Source organism: Myotis daubentonii, chromosome 5 (assembly GCF_963259705.1).
Source record: "Myotis daubentonii chromosome 5, mMyoDau2.1, whole genome shotgun sequence".
NCBI classification, from domain to species: domain Eukaryota; kingdom Metazoa; phylum Chordata; class Mammalia; order Chiroptera; family Vespertilionidae; genus Myotis; species Myotis daubentonii.
Window position 1 is genome coordinate 95,272,786 of NC_081844.1, and position 23,600 is coordinate 95,296,385.

The 23,600-nt window shown below is 43.6% G+C and overlaps 1 protein-coding gene across 3 annotated transcripts in view; it reads right to left on the minus strand.

Moving 5' to 3' along the window:
- Positions 1–8,637: 8,637 nt before the first annotated feature.
- Positions 8,638–23,600, minus strand: part of LOC132235900 (T-cell immunoglobulin and mucin domain-containing protein 4-like) — a 35,751-nt gene continuing 20,788 nt past the window's right edge. For 2 of the 3 annotated variants that reach the window (XM_059699031.1, XM_059699029.1), the window contains 4 exons: positions 13,500–13,582; positions 12,210–12,303; positions 10,748–10,787; positions 8,638–9,560 (listed from right to left, as the gene is read on the minus strand). In XM_059699031.1, the coding sequence (XP_059555014.1) occupies positions 9,476–9,560; positions 10,748–10,787; positions 12,210–12,303; positions 13,500–13,582 (302 nt within the window). In that variant the 3' untranslated portion in view covers positions 8,638–9,475. The remainder of the gene's footprint in view (positions 9,561–10,747; positions 10,788–12,209; positions 12,304–13,499; positions 13,583–23,600) is intronic. The other variant, XM_059699030.1, reaches the window with a different exon arrangement.

Sequence of the window (23,600 nt, forward strand, 5' to 3'; positions counted from 1 at the left end):
GTTTCCAGAGCAGCTGCACCATTTTTGCATTCTCACCAACAATGTACGAGGCATCCATTTCTCGAGCACCTTGTCTGTCTTTTATTGCAGCCATCCCCGTGGGGGTGGAGTGGCATCTCAGCATGGTTTTGATGTGCATTTCCCTAAGGACTAATGATAATAAGCATCTCATATCCATATTGGCCATTCATATATCTTCTTGGAGAAATTTCTATTTAAATTCTTTGCCCATTTTTGCCCTGGCCAGTGTTGCCAAGTGCTTAGAGCATCAGCCCACACACCAAAGTGTCACAAGTTTGATTCCAGGCAGCCAATCGATGTCTCTCTCTCACATCGATGTTTCTCTCTCTTACTTTCCTTTTCTCTTCATCCCTTCCTTCCACTCTCTCTAAAAAGCATTGGGGAAAAATATCCTCGGGTGAGGATCAACATGAATGAATGAATAAATAAATAAATAAATTCTTTGCCCATTTGTAATTGGATTACTTATCATCTTAGTAACCCACTTTAAGGAGCAGTGGCAAAGCAGAGCACATTCAGACACAGATGAAGAAGGAAGGAAAACAGAGTTCCAGGAACAAGCAGGGAGAAGACATGAAGGCAGAGAGAAACCTGACCATTCCCTTCAAACATCTGAAGGCTGCCACGTGGAAGAGAATACTGAACTATTTTTTTTATTCCACATGGAAAAGGGGAACAGGAACTGGAAGCCACAGAGACGCAGACTTTTGTCACTCAGAAACATACATATTCTACCAGTTAGAACTACATGAAATGAAACAGGAGACACTGAGCTTCCCATTGCTGGAAGAATTCAAGAAAATCAGATGCCTATAGCGAAGGGTGCCTATAGTAAAATGGACCAAAGCAAGAGACGAGAAATAGACCCACCTTCATTCATTTAAAGGATATTTGAGAGTGTGAGCCAGACAGTGACGGGGATGGGAACAGAGAGAACATGAGAGTGACGTCCCTGACCCATTTGAGTTTGCACGTTTCAGCCTGACCTGGCTGCTACTTTTGACTTATGTCTGCATGAAGATGTGTTTAAATAATTGCATGATGTCTCATTCAAGGTACTACAAAACCTTAAATAACCAGAATCCAGATAGAAACCAGAGCATTTTTCTTATATTCTTCATCATTGAGCAGGGGTGGAAAACAATGAACCAAGATATAATGAGATAGATTTAAAATAGAAATAAAAAATAACTCAGCATATGTTTTAGGGGCAATAACCATTCTGTGCATTGTCTACACACTACACTCCTGGTGTTTTTCAATCATGATTCAAGTTCAAAATGGTGCTCTTGCTGTCTTCTAAGATCTTCCATCATACTGGAAGTCCAAAGGGGTAGCTGTGATCAACACCATCAATGAGAGGCAGGGAAGGATGGCAAATGACAGCTGTAACTGGTGTACAGAGACCACAGGAGTGCCAGGGTCACCTTGGAAGAATTTGAGATGGAATACAGAATGAAGGCAGAATCAAATCTCAGGCAGGGAGGCGTGTTCAAGAAAATTAGCTGCGGACCAGGAGCAATAGCTGTAAGAACCAGAGATGAACTGGGCAGTGCCCTGGGATTGAACATGGTGGACCGAGGAAGACCAAAACCAGCACTGAACACAGAGTCCAAAGACAAGCATAGGTAAAGCAGACAGAGTTAAGAAAGGAGGGCAAGACAGAGTGGGTGGGATCTGGAATGCTAATACAAGCACTGTTTGAATATGAGCCTGTGAGCCACTCTCGGACCCACAGAATTCCACTGGATGAGGATATTTTAAAAAATGCAAGTAGGAGGACCTAAGTCCAGACTCCCTGAGTCAGCATCTCTGGGGTTGGACCCAGCTATATGCATTTCACCACATTCCAAGATGACTCTTAAGCTCTCCAAAGAGGAGAGCCACAGATGAGGGGCTATATACACAGCTTCTGAGATAGCCTGCAGGTTCAAGGTTCCAGCTCTCCAAGCACCCTGGAGGTATCCTCACTGGAGATACACCGGTCCTGCCCACATGTTTCAATAAACAAACACATCACACTACGCATGCCCAGGCGGGAGAGTGAATTCATAACAGTGCCTACCAGTCACAGAGCACCTACCTGTGCCAACCACTGTGCCAATTGCTTTACTGGCATTGATATACCTAATGTTTATTAATGAGAAGGGTCCGATTACTCCCAGTTTCTAGATGATGAAGCAGAGACTTAGAGAAGCCAAGCAACTGGTCCTGGGCCACCCGGCCCAACAAGAGGCAGCTTCAAGGTTCTGGGCCTGTTGGACTCCAAGACCTGTGATCTTTCCATGTGCTGTATTGCAAAATTTCTCAAAAATAGTTTTTTTAAAAAAATGCAGGAGTATGGGGAGGCTGTAGCATTAGTTGATGGTGAGTCTTTGGTTAATTACAAGGCTTTTTCCCACCACTGCATGTGCAGGGTATTAAGGTGAAGCAAGACTCTGCGGTCTCTTCTAATCATCTTGATACCGAGCCAGAGGGTATTGTCAGGTAGTATCACCTCGTTCAGGCCTTTTTTCTTTTCCTTTTTTTTTTTTTTTTTTCATTTCAGTGAAGAAGAGTCTGAGATTATTTTGGAAGAGATTGAAATCCAAAGCTCAGAGGAACAGATTCAAGTGATGCAGAGGCATTCCAAATCAGGAGAAAACAATGACAGGACTTAGTTGATGGCACTGCTGAAAGGAGATAAGACACCCAGGGCCTCTGGGAGGGAGCAGAGAGGGGAAGGAAAGAAACAATGTAGGGAACAGAGATAAGAGACAGCATGAGGATAAAGCCAGGGAGGAGGACTCGGGACAGGGTTCTCTGCAGGAGTGTGGGACCCAGGCCACTTCTTTTCTCTTTTGCTTTTTTGAAGTCTATCAAGGCATATTTTAAAAGAGGGGAGGAAGCCAAATCTGTGGTATATTTTGAATAGTCAATGCTGGTCATTCAAGAATGTGAAACCCTGCCCTAGCTGGTTTGGCTCAGTGGATAGAGCGTTGGCCTGTGGACTAAAGGGTCCCGGGTTCAATTCTGGTCAAGGGCACATGCCCAGGTTGTGGGTTCGACCCCCAGTAGGGGGTGTGCAGAAGGCAGCCGATCAATGATTCTCTCTCATCATGGATGTTTCTATCTCTTCCTCTCCCTTCCTTTCTGAAATCAATAAAAATATATTTTAAAAAAAACCACAAAGAATGTGAAACCCAGGCCCCAAGTCTCTTCTGGCTTCATGTCCTTCACACACACACACACACACACACACACACACACACACACACACACACACACATTCCTGCCCCGCCCTCCATTTTCAGCTTTGTCATATTCAGACCGGCAAGGCGATTAGGGGGAAACTGGAAACGCCCACACAGGAGTATGATCATTAAGAGATCACACAGGTACTTAAACACCCGGAGGGGCCACAGCTCAGGGATAAGGCCCGAGGGTTGGACGCTGCTCAGGAGTTGGCATCCCAGCTCCACTGCGGACTAGCTACTATCAAAGCTTGCACTTCCTCGTCTGTCAAACACAGATCACACTGGCATCTCCCTCATAGAGAGACGGTCATGATTAAGTGAACTAATGCAGGCAAAGTGCTGAGGGTAGTGCTTGGCACACAGGAAGTGCTCAAATTATATTAGTAATGACGACTAGCCCTGTTACTAGGTCCAAGTGCAAAGCTAGGCACACATGGCGGGCACCCCGTAAAGATGACATTGATCCATGGGAGGAATCAGGACACTTCATTGCAATCTGCCTCACTCACTATGCTGGGAACCCAGAGTCACTTTACCTTATGAAATTATAGAATCTTTGTTTCCACTTTTCTCCTCTATGAAATGGAGATGGGCCTTTCCTCAGACACAGAGTACTACGTGTTTGAAACTGCTTAGAAAAGTATGAAACGGCATAGAAATGTAGAAGTGGCTGCTCCCATTCCTCTAACATTGCACTTTCACCAAGCTGACCGCCTGTGCCACCCTTTGAAAGCTTCATGGCAGCTGAGAGTGTTTGTTATCCTTTGCCTTCGCCTCCCAGGGCCCAATGTTTCTGTCTGTCTCCTTCCATTGACTCCTGACGCGCAAAAAGGGATGGTTTCCCAGCTTCAAGGAGGTGTGTGTGCAGAATTTCTAAACATTTATCCTTTTCATCCCTTCATTCTTTTTGCTTCTCAGGTACAAATATTTGGAATCATGAAAGGCATAATAAAGAGGGAAATGGCTTTGTAGTCTGTGAGCTGCCTGGGAACCAGGACTGGATCTGTCTTGTTTGTGGCTATACCTCAGCACTCAGCAGGGGCTCTCAGGGAATATGGCAGACAATAAGCTTTTGTGGGACCCGTGAATGTGGCAGAAATCAATGTTGTCTACCCAACATCCACTCCCAGTTCCTCCCAGGCTGACGGATGCTAAATTTTGGCTGAATGGCAATGTACACAGCCTGGGTGCTGAGTAACAATCGGTCCTAGAAATTAGTCCTAGAAATCTCATTTACCTTTGCCCCAGGGTGGGCATGTGACCCAGTGAAATCTATGGTCAATGAAATATATAGGTAAGACTTCTAGTAACTTCCATGGATGATCTTCCATTTTGATATGGTGTTAGAGTCATATAAGGGGAAAATACTGCTGACCTAAGCCCACTTCCTTCCTATGTGGGATGCTTGTGCAGAGGGCATAGTAGAGCTGTGGCAACCATCTTGCAACCATGAGGAAGGCCCAAGAAAGCCAGAGACTGTCATATCTTCCTTAGTGAAGCTGTTGGCCAACTGTGAAACTACCTACGTCCAGGTGTCTAATTATGAGAAATAATTCTCTAATTAACCCCTACTTTTTAGCATTCTTTTAACTTGCAGCTGAATACAATCTTACTGAGACAATGAACGATTGTGCCAGAGGATGGTCTTTCATCATATTTGGGTACAAGAGAACAGGCTTTTTCCTTATTACCAAGTTCCTTGTTCTGCAAAAAAGCTGTCCATTTTATCATTTTCATATTTCCACTTTATATATCACTTATCATATTTCTACTTTAACATGGAAACCCTTCGTGCTTCTCTTAAAATCTCAGTGTCATCTCATTACCCCTTTGAGGTTTCTGAACAGACTAACAGGGCCACCTTGACCCCCAGATGTTCCTTATCTGTTTATCTGTTCTGTTTTCTCATTATCACTTTCTACAGACCAAATACAGGCATACCTTGGAGATACAGTGGGGCCTTGACTTACGAGTGTTCCGACTAACGAGTTTTTCGAGATACGAGCCGTCTCTCCGCCGATTTTTTGCTTTGAGTTGCGAGCTAAAATTCAGGTTACGAGCCAGCTTCAGATACCCCACCGCTAGTTGGTGCTGCGAACGTCACAGTGAACGCCACAACATCAGCCCAGCATCACGTGTCTCACTTGTTCACTTTTTTATTTGACATATGAGTAATTTGAGTTACGAGCTCTGCCACGGAATGAATTAAACTCGTAAGTCAAGGCCCCACTGTATTGCTGGTTCAGTTCCTGACCACTGCTATAAAGTGAGTGTCGCAATAAATTGAGTCCCAATCATTTTGCTGGTGGAGGGTCTTGCCTTCAACTTGTAAAAAACACATCAGTGAAGTGCAATAAAGTGCAGGGCAATAAAACAAGGCATGCCTGCATTATATCTTGGTCTTAATTGCTTTAATGGGCCTCATCCATAGGAATGGGGACATTTAGGTCATTATCTAGCGTCCTCAGATCTTCTTGAGCAATTTTATTGATCATTTCTTGGAGCAAAATCATGCAGGGGTACTAGACCCACACATAAACTTGTATCTTAGGCCAAGAGTTATCCTGATTAATAGTAACATTACTTTCTGGTGCAAAGCTACCCTCCCTTAAGAAGTGGTTTACAAACATTGCAGCATATTACAACTACCTGAGGTGCTATAAAGAAATGCCTGTGCCCTAACTGGTTTGGCTCAGTAGATAGAGCGTCGGCCTGCGGACTGAAGGGTCCCAGGTTCGATTCTGGTCAAGGGCATGTACCTTGGTTGCGGGCACATCCCCAGTAGGGGGTGTGCAGGAGGCAGCTAATTGATGTTTCTCTCTCATTGATGTTTCTAGCTCTCTATCTCTCTCCCTTCCTCTCCGAAAAAAATCAATAATATATATATATATTTTTTAAAAAGAAATGCCTGATACCCAGGTCTCCCCCATGCCAAATAAATCAGGACCTCAGAGGGGAATTAAGCATGAGTAGTTTTCAAGTTGCCCACATGACTCCAATGTGCAGCCAAGTTTGAAAATCAGTGCTTTACTTCCCAATCTGTAATGTGCATGTGAATCACAGAGAGACCTTGTTGAAATGCAGATTCTGAGGGTCTAGGGTAGGGACTGATGTGTTTTTCTAACAAGTTCCTACTTGATGATAATACTGATAGGTCTGAGCCCACATTTTGTTTTTGTTTTTGTTTGTTTTTTTAATATATTTTATTGATTTTTTTACAGAGAGGAAGGGGGAGGGATAGAGAGTTAGAAACATCGATGAGAGAGAAACATCAATTCACCTGCCTCCTGCACACTCCCTACTGGGGATGTGCCCGCAACCAAGGTACATGCCCTTGACCGGAATCGAACCCGGGACCCCTCAGTCCGCAGGCCGATGCTCTATCCACTGAGCCAAACTGGTCAGGGCTGAGCCCACATTTTGAATAGCCAAGATCTAGAATCTAGATGTAGCAATCTATTCTAATGGTGGATCTGTATGAATTAAACTCTACTTGAGTCCAACTCAAAGCCACGCACATATACACAATGATCATTGCGATAGAGTTCAGAGCAGGGGCTGTGAATCAAAGAACCTGAAGGTTGCTGCTTTTGATCTAGTTTAGTCATGGACTTTCATTGACCAACCATCCCAGCTGGCCCAGGACTGAGGGAGTTCCCAGCATGTAAGAGGAACTTTGAGGTTTCAAACTAGGACAAGTGGTCACCCTAATTAGGGTGGTGTTTTTTAAAAAGCAACAGAAGAGCCAAGCTTTGAACTTCCTCATTCTAATTCCTCTTTCTGGGAGTGGCAGTCCACCATGGGGTCAAGTATGAGCTGGCAAAGATGGTTCAAGGAAAAGAAATGCTGAGTTGCATGTACCAACAGGAACCTACTGGATATGACCTTGGAAGGGTAAATAATCGGGCATAGCCCGTAGGAAAATCCAAGAACAAGCCTATCACCTGGCTGCAGAGCTAAGCCTAGGCCCTAGGGTACGGGGACAAGCCCTCTGCTCTGGCACTGTTTCCTTATCGCTGGGGGTAACTCATTCCCCCTGTTTGGCCCTCAGTTTCACCAGCTAAACAAAATGAAAGATGTCTTTCCTGCTCCCCGGTCCCCCCACTCCATATGCAACACGGATAAAGTCCAGGATGGCAAAACACCACCTTTTCAGCTCAGAAAGTGAAACCACCTTGTGTGAGCAGCCAGCTCCAGTCTCCCCAAGCGCCTTCCTAACAGCATTAGCATTCATCTCATTCCAGAACAGGTCCCCTCCTGGTCCTTTGAATCTCAGAGAGCTGAGAACCCACAGTGCTCTTTCTTTCTTTCTTTCTTTCTTTCTTTCTTTCTTTCTTTCTTTCTTTCTTTCTTTCTTTCTTTCTTTCTTTCTTTCGACTGTAACTTGTTCACAAATCTAAATGAAACTATTTCAGATTCAGTGGCTTCCTCCTTCTGCTCTTGCCTCCACCTGGGGAGCCCGCTTCTCAACTTTTTGTTTTCTTTAGAGAGACAGAGAGCCTCCCTAGCCACTCATTGCCGTGTTCCTGTTAACCTTTCATTAAGCCCGCTGACAGCTGGCCTCAGCTCTCGGTGAGTTCGTTCAACACATTCCTGTTTCAATGTGTCCCACCTGGCTTCATTAAGGCTCCTGCCAGGTTCTCCACTTGCTGCTTTCTCTGCAAATGCAAATAAGATTCTGAGTAAATAATTTGCTGGCCAGGGAAGATGGAGCTATAAAGGGGTAGGGAATTGGAGAACCATCAAAACGCTCAGGCTGCCCAGGATCTGAGTAAAGGAACATCAGTTTGGGACCAAGCAGGTCAATGCCGCCCTCTGCAGGCATTAAGTCTTTCCTTCGAGCCCGAGCCCTCAGTGTGTGGGGTCCTTCCTGCCTGCCCAGGCTCGGTTCTGTCCCTGGGGGCTGGACCTAGGTGACCTCAGGCAAGTGCCTTCATCTATCTCTGCTTCTGTTTTCTCAGCTCTGAAAGCAAGAGCGGTATGCCTGGCCCACGGGGGCTGCTGGACCCGTGCGAGGAATCTACAGGCTGTACCAGTGAAGAATTTGAGACTGATTTTTTTTCCTCTCTTAAAAGTAATGTCAAAAGAGTAGACATAGGAAAGGTGGCTTCCTTGGAAGACTGTGTGCTTATTGCATTATTGCTGCAATTGCCCTAAACATACCAGGAAGTATGTCAGGGAAATTCCTTCCAGGTCTGGTGACTTCCCATATTTCTGCCCCACCAGAGGCCTCCCTCATTCAGATACACATTCTTTCCATTCATTCATTCATTCATTCATTCATTCATTCAACAGCCGTTTGCTTTCATCTCTCTCCCTGGTTCCTTCATGCCGCAGTTATGGAAGTTTTAAAATAAATCTGTTCCTACTGAGGAGCACATTTCTACAAACTGTGTTTAATCTGGGTTGCCGTACAGTCAGATCACGCGTTGGCCCTCGTTGAATGGCCACGTCACTCACTGCATTTGGCTCTGATGGACTCTTGATTGTTCCCCAAATTAAATTCCCCAAGCAAGAATTAAGATGTGACACCATGGTCACCCCTAACGACACTCAAATGTAAACAGAAATTAATAGAAAACCAAGGAGTTTTGGAGATGACGTCAGTTCCTGCATTATTGACGAAGCATAGACCCAGGGCTGCTCACACCATCCCTGGAGTGGGGCACGCAACTCTGACAGTTGGGTACAGAAGGAAAGATACAAATGCCTCCACAGCGAAGGCAACTACGGGAAGGGGAGGGGCCAGAAATCATGTCCCAGAAACAAGGTAATTTCCAGGGACATAGGGTCTGGTGTACCTGGAGCACTACCAGGTAAAGGAGAGATTAGACATGTTCTGTGTGAGCACCATGAGTTCCATGAGGACTGACAGGCAGATGCTGTCTGGAGAGAGACTTTCCTTTACATATTTCTAAGTCTCAGAACTGCCCTGCGATTGCATGGGCCCCCCTGCGTGTGGCAGTGAGCTCATCATCACTGAAAATGTTCAAGCATAGTGTGCAAGATCACTTGGCAGTGATGCTGGGAAGGAGATCAAGCGCTGGGCAGAGAAGGTGTGGTCTCTCAAGGACCTTCCACTTGTGAAACTAAAGCAAGACTGGCTCAGTGACACCAACAGAATAGGCGGGGCTTTAAAAGCAAACAAACATTCTAAGACTTATTGTGACAATTCCCACATCCCGCCCCTGTCCTCCATTCTAAAAAAAAGTGGCACATTATAGTGTGAAAAGGCCGTCTTCGTCTTCTCTTCCATGCTGTGGGTCATCCAGGACGTTTTTGCTTTCTCCGACGTTGTGTAGCCTACAGAGAGGAAAGAGGCTGTTAATGCGAACCACCACGACCAGGAATAAATAGATAAATTACACACAACTAACCAAGGCTCTCAGAGTTAAAAGGGCTCAGAGCCCATCCAGTCCAACTCTTTCATGTCACAGATGGCCAAACTGAGGCCCTATGGCAGTGATGGCGAACCTTCTGAGCTCGGCGTGTCAGCATCACTCTGGTGCCGTGTCACATATAGAAATTTTTTGATATTTGCAACCATAATAAAACAAAGACTTATATTTTTCATTTTTATTTTATATATTTAAATGCCATTTAACAAAGAAAAATCAACCAAAAAAATGAGTTCGCGTGTCAGAGGTTCGCCATCACTGCCCTAGGGGATAAAGGGTTTTTGTCAACCTATTTTAATAGGGAAGTTAGAAGTTTCTATATTAGAAAATATAAATCACAACCTAAAGGCATTTACTGACACACACAAGACCTACAACTGTGACCTTAGAAGTCACCTTGCTGAGCCTCAGTTTCCCTACTTCTTAGTATATATTTGTTAACAGATATTGTGATATTAAGGCAATTATTAAGTGAAGACAAGGTCTTCATCACAGTTAACACCAAATCTTTTAATTCCTTTTCCAGAAAGTTATAGAACAGGATAAATATCCAAAATACCTTTTTAGAGATTCTTCAAACTATTAACACACACACACACACACACACACACACACACACACACACACACAAACTTGCTCCCATGGGTCCCATGGTGTAATTGGGCAGAAGAAGCCATATCCCAGGAATGACATTTGATGTGTTTTTTGTTTTTTTTTCATTTTTCACGCTGCCACTCTCTTCTCCATGAACTCCAGTTTAACAATGTCCTTTTTTAAAGTGAGTTGCCAGAGTTGAATAAAGAACTTCTAGCACAGAGAAGAGTGATATATCACCTTCTTTCTTTTGCATGGCATACTTCTATTAATGCAACCTGCCTTTACAGTTGCATGTTGGACAATGTAACAGTGTTAACCAAGGCAGAGGTAAATGTGAGCTAAATTCCCACCTCCTTTTCACCTCTAATGTCACATCTCTCCAACTCTGTATTTAATCAGAACACAAGCACAAGTCATTAAACCACTGAGTAGGATCTAATCATTTGTAACACCTTGTTCTATCATTACAATGATCAGTCATGCAAGATGAATTACCTTGTGTGTTTCTGGAAGCAATTGGTTTTCATGACTTTCCCTGGAAAGACAAGGCCACAGTATAAGCAGAGTGCTGTGCTAGGACCTTTGAAATGCTGGGGGAAGCCCTCTACTATCTTAGGAACAGCAGATGTAGTCTAAAGGTGACAATTTGAGGACTGGAAAGCCAATTCTTTTCCTGGGTCAAATGACTGCTTCTTTAGGCCCCTAGGCAGTGCCCATCAACTACAAAGTTGTGGGCAATGGTGTTAAAGCTGCTTCACACCTGAGTCATTTGCCCACCCACAATCAAGTACTCATTTGGGTTTTAAAAAGGCGTTTACTTACACACACAAAATCTACAACTCTTCCTTATGAGACTTACCCAGGATATCCAAACCCGCTACATGCCTTTGTAAATTTCCTTTGCCAGTGTTCACTAAGGGGCAGGTTTCAAAATACACACATTTCCCTTGTGTTCCTCAAACAGGCTGAGATGAATACTAGTCTTATCTCCTCACTTGCTACCTTAAAACAGTTCCTGTTAATGACTAGAGAACAATTCCTCCCCTACCCCCCACCCCCATTTTATAGCAGGACAAGGGGCCACATGCCTGTCCTTTGGATGAAAACTATAAACCCTGTTTCACGACTCCTTTCTGTAGTGTCTTAAAACTTCTTTTTGAAGTGGGAGGTGGGGGCAAGGTCATGGACCAGCTGGAGAATTTAAATAACAGCTATGGATGCTGCCCCTTGAAAAATGCAAATAAGAATGTCCAAGCACTTTTGCACATGATTTCAAGGGACTCACTCGCCCCTAAGTTCCATCTGTGGACCCCGGGTTAAGAAAGCTTGCTTAAAATGAACAAATAAGAAGACCAGGGATCCTTCGTGGCTTTCTTCCTGGGACAATCCTAGCCAGAGGGGGAGGCTAGGCCAGGGCTTCCTCCACCCAAGACACTGATAATAAGAGCAGTTTCCACTTAAGGCGCTCATGAGCGCGGGATGCGTCAGGCACGTCAAGAGTCTAGGGCTGCACACTCCGCCCAGGACCGGGCCCTGGTTGGGCTTGTGCAGGGAGGCAACCTATTGATGTGTTGCTCTCACATTGATGTTTCTCTCTGTTTTTCCCTCTCTCTTCCACTCTCCCTAAAAATCAATGGAAAAATATCCTCGGGTGAGGATTAACAAAAACAAAAACAAAACAAAGAAAAAGAGTCTAGTCAGGACTGACACAGAGTAAGTGTCCAATGAGTGAAGGTGCTCTCTTTTTTCCCCCAAAACAGAACTCTATCAGGAAGACGATACACAAAGCTTTAGCATCCTTGGGAGAATGGCTTTACCTGTCACCTCCTTGACCAGGATGGAGACAATGTCAGAAAGGAACTCTGGGAAATGGAGAAAAGGAGCAGGAAGCAGCATCGATCTGCTCCCAGGTCCCCCTGGAGTCTCCATAGCTCTAAAGGGCTTCATCCATCCTTACCTCGAAGTAGAAGCGCTACAATCAATGCAACCAGCACAAATCCCAGGGAGGGAGCAATGATCTTCGCAAGGAAGGAGCTGTCCACTTCCTTCAACTGGTGAGACACAGGGAAGATGATTGGGCCACTTGTTTCTGAAGGTTCACACTCATATGAGTTTCCCGTCCCAACCACACCCTCCAATGGCCAGAGCTTCACTGCATCTCACCACCTTTTGCCCCATGTGTCTCATGATCAAAACAAAGCCAACCTTACAAATAAAAGAAAACTATTTTTTAGCCCGGCTGGTATGCTCAGTGGTTGGACATAGACCCATGCATCAGGAGGTCACCAGTTTCATACATGGTCAAGGAACATGTCTGGGATGTGGTTGTGGGTTTGATCCCCAGTAGGGGACATCCAGGAGACAGCCAATATATATTTCTATCTCTCCCTTTCCCTTCCTCTCTCTGAAATCAATAAAAACATTTTAAAAATTTTTCTTTACTTTCTGAAAACCCAAAACATTGACCAGATACAGGCTGTGGGGCTTAGGGGTCTGAAGGTAAAAAAAAATAATAATGGTGCTGTGTGCTGTGTTCACTGTCAAATCACTAGGCTGGGCACTGCCTGAGTCCTTCGAGCTCTCCCTAGCCCTGCACAGTCCTTCTCATGGCTGACTCAGACTTCTAGAGGCAACAAGATCAAAGAGGAAAATGGAACCCAATGTCACATTTCTACCGCGGTGGTTTTCAAAGTGTAGCTAGGGAACCCATGAGATTAAAATGATGTTCATGAGACATTACTGGCCATTTTGACTATCCTTCTCTCCTGAGCTATACAGTGGAGATTCCCAGAGGTTGCAAGGGGTATGATGGTATGGAGAAATGAGAATCTAAGCCAGATATGAGAATCTCTCTGTCTTCTGTTGAGCCACATACTGAGATTTGTGAATGTAAAGCATTGCCACTTTCCTCACTTATATTTTTTCATTTGGGAAAAAATGGTGGGAGGTGACAATTCTGCAGGGTGTCACTCATCCCGGGCCAATTGGAAGGAACACACAATGATTTCCCATGTATTTTTATTTTCTATTTTTGGCTTTTCAAAGCATCTGTGCATATAGAAGTCATAATATTTATGTTATTTCTGCTGAGAGTACAAGTCTACAAATTCCTTAGCTATTTCAGAACATCCGTGATGCATTTTGCAGCTTTGGCGTAGTTTCTCTCCCTAATCCATTCCTGCAAAGCCCTGATGTAGATTTTAAAAATCTAAGTCACATACTTCAAATATTTCACAAAAATGTTTACCTGTTCTGGTTCAACTTCATTTTCCACAAGACTTGTTGTCTCAGGGGCTGGGAAGGAAAAAGGAGAGGAACTGTCTATTTTTCCTGTGGGCGAACGAAATATCACATTTTGAAATAGGCATTTCAAAGCTAAGCTGGAATTTCAGTTGATGTGTTTATTCTTTTAATATCATCTTTTTTGATACAATTTATTTATGAACATTTGATATGGTTTTATCTAAAGTGCATCTGCTACCCAGCATTACCCCACAGGAGCATGCCCATTTTATAGATAGGTAGAGTGAGGCATTAGACCAGCAGGCTATCAGGTCTACTAGTAAGTTTTCTGTAGGCCCCGACAATGGGAAGATTTTTATCCAGAAGAAAATTTGTCACTCTATCAGTTAACATATATTTATTGACTATTTATTATAGGCCAAATACTTATGGTAGCTGTACCATTGACCTTGTCAATGAATTTACAACTTAGTGCAGAAGACCAAATTTAAACAAATAATGTGAACAATTGAAAAACAATTATAATTATGCAAAATTCTGGGAAGAATTAGTATAAGATATCATAGGTCCATACCATGAGGATGGCTGACCTGTTTGGAGGGTCGAGAAACGTGTTCTTGAGAATGTGAAGTTTCGGCTGAGATGTGGAGTCATTTATATATAACTGATCTTTGAGTTCAACAAGGAAAATATACTGAGAATCTTACTAAGTGCTAAGCACTGTTCCAGGTACTAAGAGCACTGAGATGAGTATGGCATGGCCCTACTCTCACAAAACTTACAGTCCATTAGAGAAGGTTATTTAAGCTAACAGTCCAAGAGTAAGAATGATGGAGTATGGACAGGTGGCTGGAGAGGGTGGGCAGAGGGAGAGGCACAAAGGCCAACATCGTAGTTCAGTGAGAGCTGTTAGAATTAAGCTCCATTTGGACAGGGTCCCCCTCTGCCTGCTCAACAAGGGAACCCCAACACTTCCTGACACATACTTGGTGCTCAATAAGTGTATTTGAATCTGAATCAAGGTTGAGCGGGAGATACTGATCTGAGAGTCATCAGTATCTGGGGAGCCATTCAAATCCTCAGAGTGCATAAGAAATCCAAGGGCTGCATGTCCAGAGAGTGAACAGGTGTCCTGGGACACCCTGTGCTTAACAGGTGGGCAGAGGAAGTGAAGGAGGAGGCAGAAGAAAGGGGCAAAAAAGCAGTGTCATAGAAGGCAGGGCAGGAGAAAATGTCCAGGAAAGATGCAAAATCATCGTGCAGTACAATCTTCTGATAGGAACGGAATGTAATGCCACACAAGACAGACCTAAATGGAATAAATGCCTAGGCTAATAATTACTCAAACTGAGCGTCATTTCCCCCAAGCTTCCTCGCACGCAAGGATAAAGGAGAAATGTGATCGGTTTCATAAGGCTCATAATTTGCTACAGGAGAGCTTATGGACAGGGAGAGTGACTTGCTGAACATCTAGAAGCACAGAACTCTGAGGGAGAAGTCGGCATGTTTTATATCCTACAACTCAGTTATTGTTGTTTTACTCTCTGCTATTATCCCCTGGAGCTGGAAATTGCAGGTAAGAATTCAAAACTCCTACCCCTTTTCTGTCAGAATCCTGTTAGACTACAATCATTTGTGATGGATAAGCCTGAAATTGAAACCATTACAGAGAAAAGCCAGCCTGGGTCAGTTTTGTCAGAGCAAATCTGTATTTTAAATTGGAGTCATCTAATGAGGGAGGCATCTTGCAAACACACACACTGCGGAATGATAACCAAACAGCACTATTTCTTTTCTTTTCTTTTTTCCTTCAAAAAATGCCAAAAGCCCCAGTGGGAAGCAGTACAAGGGCCGCAGTGTTGTACACAAACGAGCAACAAGAAACTCAAGTCAGTGATTTTTCTTCCTTGTGAAGAGTAGTGACGCGAACGGCTCAGGGATGCGGGGTAGACAAGACCATTGGTTTTCGTCTGTGCTCTCCTGGCCCCACATTCTCAAGGTCCTGAACTCTGACACAAACACCGTCAGGAAAAGGCAGGAGCCTCCCAAAACTTGTAAGAAAAACAATCCTGTGAGAGGGGAATTGTAGTGGTTTGAATATTGTTCTCCCTGCCCCAGATCATGTCTCTAGGATCTCTCAGGTTGTGACCTTATTTAGAAATAGGGTCTTTGCAGCTGTAATTAGTTGAGGATCTTTGGATGAAGTCATCCTAGATTTAGGATAGGCCCTGAATCCAATGGCTTGTGTCCTTATAAGAAGAGAAGAGGAGGCAGAGAGATACACAGAAAAGGCCATGTGAGGATGGAGGCAGGGATTGAAGTGATGCTGCCATAAACCAAAGAGTTCCAGGGGGCAGCAGAAGCTGGGAGAGGCAGGGAAAGATCGGCCTCTTGAGCTTTCAGAAAGAGCAGGGCCCTGCTGACACCTGGATTTCAGGCTTCTAGCCTCCAGAACTATGAGACAATAAGTTCCTTTTGTTTTAAGCCACCTGGTTTGTGGTACTTTGTTACTGCAGCCCTGGGAAACTCATATAGGAATGAAAGGGAATTGACATACAAAAGATGAAAGGGACCTTCAACCGGGGGTAACCAGCCTAAGAAAGAGTCAGGAAGTAGGTGCCGAGCACAGGTAAGAAGACTAAACTCTATTGAAGGGCCTAGCATTAAACTCAAAAAATGCCATCTAATGTCATATTATTACTAACAGTCCAGTGGGCATATAATCCTCAGGAGCAACCCTATGGGTAGACACTGTCTCACTGCCCGTGCAAACACTGAGGCTCAGAGTGTTGAGCAGCTTGATCAAGGTCACACAGGTTGCAGGTGGGGGAGCTGGGACTTGACCCTGCATGATTGACATTAACACCTATGCTCTTGAGGACCTCATTATACAGGAGCTGAAGCACAGTTGTACCAAGTACAAAGCATGGTATGCAGCAAGGATGCAAGCAGGAATGTCCAGTACCATGATTTGCATGGAATCTAAAAAAAGAATGATCCAGAACAGTGGTCTCCAAAGAGGGCTTGGTGCTTACCATGACGGTGCAAGGCCATCCACTGGGTATGGGGAAAATGAGAGTGTCTATTTACATGTATTTAAATTCCATCCTTTCAACATTTATTTGGGAGGAGAATATTTCAAAACATATATATGAATACGGAGGTTGTGTAAACAAATTATCAATAAATGTTTTTACTAATCAGAATACATTTTTAATCTGGTCTAGAGAAGAATAAGTCACTTGTCTCTTGAACAGTTGGGAGACCATGGTAGGCAGAATAATGACACCTAAAGGTGTCCACTTCCTAATCATCGGAATTTGTGAATATGTTTGCATACATGGCAAAAGAGACTTTGCAATGTGATTAAGCCACAGATCCTGAGATGGAAAGATTTATCCTGGACCAGCTACTGAGCCCAATGTAATCACCAAGACCCTTCTAAGAGGTAGGCAAAAATGTCAAAGTTAGATACATGATGATGGAAGAAGAGGTCAGAGAGAGAGAGAGATTTGCAGATGCTACATTGCTGGCTTTGAAGATGGAAGAAGGGGCCTCAAGCCAAGGAGCATTAAACTCAAAACTAAAAAGAAATACTAACAGGCTAAATGCATCTGACTTTAAGTGGAAGTGTTATAGGCAATTATATTTTTTCTTAATACTACTTTTGCATAATTTTGAAATCTTTTCAAATGTAAAAATCTTAACTGTAAAATATCCCATGTGTCATGTGTTAATCACTGGAAACTGTCTAAGATGCCTGAGTCACGAGCTAACCCTTAGGGTGGGTGTCATTTCTCTGAAGCAGTACCACAGTGACCTTCTAAGCGAAACTTTGAAGATAGGTGTTAGGAACCCATTAACCCACAGTCAAAGACGGTTTTGGGTGGTCCTGTTAGCAAAACCACCTCCCTAGTCTGAGAGTACTGACATGCAAAGATGTACAGGATGTGTATTTACATCTACCTGTAAATAGAAAAGCCTAAGCTACGAGCCAACTGGCTGATAGTTCAGCTGTCCAACTGGTAGCTATGATGTGCACTGACCACCAGGGGGCAGACACTCAACGCAGGGGCTGCCTAGCTGCCATGACTTGGCAGCTCCAATTCTCAGGTGTCACACCCGGAACCAGAGAGGAGGGAGCCCAATTCCGGGGCGCATCACCCAAGAACCACCCTCTCCCAACCCAGGACCCCTCGGGGGTTGTCGGAGAGCTGGTTTTGGCCCACTCTCCACAGGCCAGGCTGAGGGACCCCACATGTGCACCAATCCGTGCACCAGGCCTCTAGTCTCTATATAATAGCGACGTTGTTTCTGTAAAGTTAAAATGGTTTGTTTGTTTGTTTAAAGAATGAGTACCTATAAAAATGGGTGAAATTCAAGTAGGAATTGTAGACTAGCTAGTTGTGTCAATTTCTTGGTTTTGACAATGTACTGTAGTAATATGAGATGGTACCATTGGGGCAAGTCAGAGGGATGTACAGACCTCTCCACTATTTTTGCAAGTTTGTGTGAGTTTAAAATTATTTCAAAATAAAAAGGGGTTTTTTTTAAATGATTTAAATTTCAGCCATTTCCTATGGCTCAATCTAATATATACATGATCCATAGGGGCCTTTGTGGTAAAAAATTGTTGAATGAATTTTAAAGCAAATTTAAAACAATATAAAAAGTAATTTCATAAAACATTTGAAAGTGTTGTAACGGATAATGATAAATGTTACTATGTTAGTAGGAAGAATGATCTGAGCAAATATATCTCGAAATGCCACAGGAATAAATCTCTTTATCTTGGTCACTTGGGGCAGGGTAGGGGTGGAATGGGAGGGTGGGCAATGTTTGTAATACAAGAAACTTTCACTTTATAGTGTTTTAATTTTTTTTACGTGAGCATGTGTTGATTTTATAGCATGAAAAATAAAGTTTAAATGTAAAACTATAGCATAAAAGCACCATTTTATCTTCCAAGGACTTACAATCTAGTAGGTAGGCAATGATCAATCAGTGAATGTTCTGGAAGAGCCCTATTGGAACTGACTCACCTCTGTCCTTCCTAAGGAATCTGTCCTGAATCTGGGTGGTATAGCTCAAGAGTTGGCACACTATGTCGGAGGGCCAAATCCTGAGAGCCAAGAATCATTTTTATAACGTTTAAATTATTGAGAAAGTATCAAAAGAATAATGACGGGGAACACATGGAAATCACAGACAATTAAAATTTCAGTGTCTAACAATAAAGTTTAATTGAAGCACAGTGACACCCATTTGTTTATGTGTGTGCCGGGCTGCTTTTGCACTAAAAAGGCAGAATTGAGGAGTTGCAACAGAGACAGTATGGTTTGCAAGGCCTAAAATATGTGCTATTTGGCCCTTCACAAAAAATAAGTTTTCTGACTCCCGGTATAATTAGTCTACTATTGCAAAAACAACACTCGTGGAGTTAGGGAATTAAATGTGTTACATCTGAGTACACTTTTATTCTTAAAACTTTCAGACTTTCAAACTCCAGAGTGATGAGAGACTTACCCTTCAAGATGGTTATGCCTATGGTTGTAGATGAGAATTCACTCTCTCCCTCTCTCCCTCCATTTTTCTCTTTCTCTCAAATCAATAAAAACTCATTTTTTAAAAAATCAACAGTGCTATTGAAATACATGTATAGTATTTTAAAAAACTATGTGTTATATGCAGTTCTGGAAAGGCATTGCATTTTTACAAATTCTTTTAAGAATCCATTTTGAACATCAACATTGTTCCCATCCCATTAGCAAAAATTTGCTTCAAAATCACTAGAAACTCCCTCTAATAATCGATTTGGGCACTACTGCATACCTAGGATAGGGATAACCACCTCACGTAAATTACCTCATTCAATGCTTACTAAGCCATTTACAGATGTATAAACTGAGGCTGAAAAAGTTTAACTCATTTGCCCAAAGGAACACAAACCATTAAAGCAGCGGTTCTCAACCTGTGGGTTGCGACTCCTTTGGCGGTCGAATGACCCTTTCACGGGGGTCGCCTAAGACCATCCTGCATATCAGATATTTACATTACGATTCATAACAGTAGCAATGTTACAGTTATGAAGTAGCAACGAAAATAATTTTATGGTCGGGTCACAACATGAGAAACTGTATTTAAAGGGCCAGAAGGTTGAGAACCATTGCATTAAAGGAACCCAACTCTGAGTGACTCAGAAAAAATCATGATTGTAACCACTCTGAGAGAAAAGAAAAAGAGCATGTTAAAATCCTATTTGAAAACACAAGCTCTATAACCAGTGGGCTTCATGCCAGAAATCAATTGGAAATAAAAGCTCTCTATCTCCTCAGTGGAAACATTCTAACTCATATTACCCATTTTGACTCGTGATTAAATTCATAGACACTGGGACTCATCTGTCTCTGCTTTTAAAACAAATTTAGTTCTAAAATAAGTCCATTCAATGATACAATCTTAACATAATCCTAGAATTTGACAAGTGACAACTTCCAGCCTTCAGAGAAGGTGCTTTTCCTTGGCAGGTACGCTGGCTTATGCTGCCCCCTTCTGGTGGTATGGTCTTTAAAATCCAAAGTATAGCGAAAGGATCCAAACGTCACAAACTGAATAGTTTTGGAATTGAGAGGAATTTGAAATTACTTTCTCTAATTCCTTTCTTTAACCAGTAGAAGAACAAACATGTAGAGAGTTTCACTCGTGCCAGGTTCCAGAGTGGTGAATTACAAAGGGAGTGACTAGAACCCATATTTTCTGACCTTGCCTAGCAGCATTAAGGTAGATCTGGAATTTCAAAATGCCAGTGTGGCTCAGTGGTTGTGTGTCTATCTATGAACCAGGAGGTCGAGGTTCAATTCCCAGCCTGGATTGTGGACTTAATCCCCAGTGAGGGGCGTTCTGGATGCAGCCAATCACTGATTCTCTTTTATCATTGATGTTTCTATCTCTCTCTTCCTCTCCTTTCCTCTCTGAAATCAATAAAAATATATTTTTTTTGTTAAAAAAAGAAGAAAGTAGAAAAGCACATTTATTGAGTTCACATACTTCCTTTTAATTTTGGGGACCCCCATGTGTTTTTAACATGTAGCATGATGAAGAAGAGCACTCTACACTTAATGAATCAACAGCATTATATACGTGAGTCAGATGTTCTTAGCTCCCAGGGCAACATAGGGTGGGGTTCATTTGTAAATGTTGAAAGGGACCAGAGAACAAATTGTATTGGCACCAATGTGGTTCATAAAAAGGAAGGTTCGATGAGATGACGTCACAGTCTGCGAAGATGCGGTAACAGAGGAAAACCAGAGACTCGAGAACACCATTATCTGAGTCACTCCAGTTCTGAACTAGGCCTCCACCCTCCACTTCCTCTGAGGTGCCCCGGCAACAAAAATGTCATCATCCTTAAGAGAGCCCAAAGTCACCACCCCAGGCTACAGATCTACCTGCTGATATCGGAGGGTCCTAGAAGCACAGACAAGACCTCACCCTAATTCTTCCTGACGGGGCTCCGCTTTAAAGGGTAATGTCCAACACTACCCTGCCCACAGCGACTGATCCATAAATCTTGATGGAGGGAGGTGACAAGGTGTACAATTTACCAAGAAGCTTCAAAATCGTTGATAATGACAACAGCAATAATAAATGGATACCCTATACCAGTGGTCGGCAAACTGCGGCTCTTTGGCCCCTTGAGTGTGGCTCTTCCACAAAATACCACGTGTGGGCGTGCATGTACAGTGCGATTGAAATTTCGTGGCCCATGCGCAGAAGTCGGTATTTTGTGGAAGAGCCACACTCAAGGGGCCAACGAGCCGCATGTGGATCGCGAGCCACAGTTTGCAGACCACTGCCTATACCAAGCACTTCCTGCATGCCCAGCAATGCGCCAAGTACTTCCCGTGTTTGACCTCAGAAAATGCTTGATAGTCGGCACCGTTACTCTCCTCCTTTCACAGTGGGAACCCTGTTGCAGAGAGTCACATAGCTGGGAGGGGAGTGAGCAAACCTCGGAGCCAGGACTATCTACCTGAGAGCCCAGGCTCTTGTCCTCTGGGCTGCGGGGCCTTTGGAAAATGTGTTAAGAGCTCATATACACCTGCTCTGGAAGAATGGACCCCTAGCCCTCCGCTGCCTAGGTGGGTGTTGTTTCTGGAAAAGGGAGCCTACTCATCATTATTGTTGATGATGACAATGATGAGTACAATGTAAGCAGCTAAAAGTACTCAAGGCTATGGCATTTATTACCACATTTGAACTTCAGAACAAATGTGAGGAGGCACTTGGGCTGAGTTAAGTCAATGTGGGCAGAATTATGGAAAAAGAAACTGAAACTCAGAGAGGTCCCCTATCTTGCCCAACGCTACCTACCTCGTGATGATAGTAAATGGTGGAGCAATGACATCTGAGTCCAAATTCCATGCCTGGCCCCCTTGGCCAGGCTGCCGAGCATCACAGGGTCTCACAGTATGTCAGTGCAGGTAGGACCAGAGGGTGTTGGCACCTTTACTCACTGACTTGTTCACAGTGGGGAGAACAGAAACCTGGTTACAGAACCCGCTGAGGTTTACCCTTTTATCCTACATCCCTGTGAAACCAGAGATCTCTGCAGTGCCTGGCTGGGCCCGGAGGGACAGTTTGGTCTGTGGACTGAGTTGCCCAGCTCACTTAGGGCCGGCTCTGTGTTCTGTTTCAATGTGGCTGGCTTCTTCTTTTCACACTCTGCCTCACCACAGACATGGAAACTCTCCTTGATCTTATTTGGTTGACCTTTCTGAGGTGAGCTGTTAGATGTGAGAATTACATGGATTCAGTTTCAATTTTAGTAATGAAAAAAAAAAATCCGTGGTACAGTTGGTAGAATATCATGCTACTGTGAGGAGAATGGTGAGAATCCACGTTTTGTCCTTCCCTTTTATCCCCATCCTGGCAGCCTCTCAGCTAATTTGAGCCTCTGAAAAGCACTGGGCATGAGAGAGAAAACAGATCGGCTAATGCCTCACGAAAGATGTTGACTCTGAAATCAACTGCATCCAATTTCTTTCCTTCTAACCACAGCATTTGTGAGTGAAAATGAGCTTTGCTTCATTCTCCTACCTTCCTCTGTTCTTTCTGCTGAACTTGTCCTGAGAATGGCAATTCCTCCTACAATTCCCCTATGTCCTTGATCACTTGAGGGCCCAAAAGTGTCAGGTTGTGCCAGGGCTCGATTTTGTCTTTAATAAAATAGTGCAGTGTAGGGGAAAGAGCTGTGATTTGGGAGCCAGAAGGGGGACCTACCTAGGGCCTAGTTCCCACGTCTCTTAGAATGTTTATGATACCTTTGAGCCTCAGTTTCCTTCTGTGTAGAATAAGGAGTGTGTACTACACCAGCAATTCCTAATGCCTTCTTGGGGCTAGGGGTAGGCTGGCTTCAAAAGAACCTCCTGAGGGAGTTTGTTAAACATACAGTTTCTTGGGCTCCCCCCTCCCCAACAAGGTTTCTAATTCTGTGAGCCTTGAGTAAAGTAGGTTAATGGCTGCTTTTATCTAGCTCCCTATGATTCCAGCCTATGAACAAGTCTGGTGTTCACCGACTGGATGATCTCTTAAGTTCAAGGTCTTGATTCCCCAGTCTTCTCCCACTTCTCTAGGAGGCTAACATAAGATCTGGTTGCTCTCACCCCTTCATTTATTCTATCCTCCCTCCCTTCTCTCTTATCTCCATTTCTAGACCAAATCCCACCTCCCCCATTCTTAACTGCTTCCTCTTCTCCTATACCAGGACAAACCTCGCTCCATTCACCATCCCCTTCTCTCTACCTTGCCTCCTCTGTAAATAGTCACCCTTGAACTTCTTGAAAGAATGCCTAATGTTCATTCTCTAACAATTGCTCATCATTGGAATTCAAGGTTCCCCATGGCCATCTTCCTAAATGCCTCATCCATCCTACCCGACCAGCATGCAGAATTTCCTAATATTTAATACAACCTCCATACTTTTTCTCAGCCCAGCTTCTCCAAACCTCAGTCTCTTCTATTGTGTAATAGATGTAACAATAGTGTTTTCCTCAGATCCAGACAATGCCTCATAATGAGACAATGCTTTAAAAGCATTGAGCCC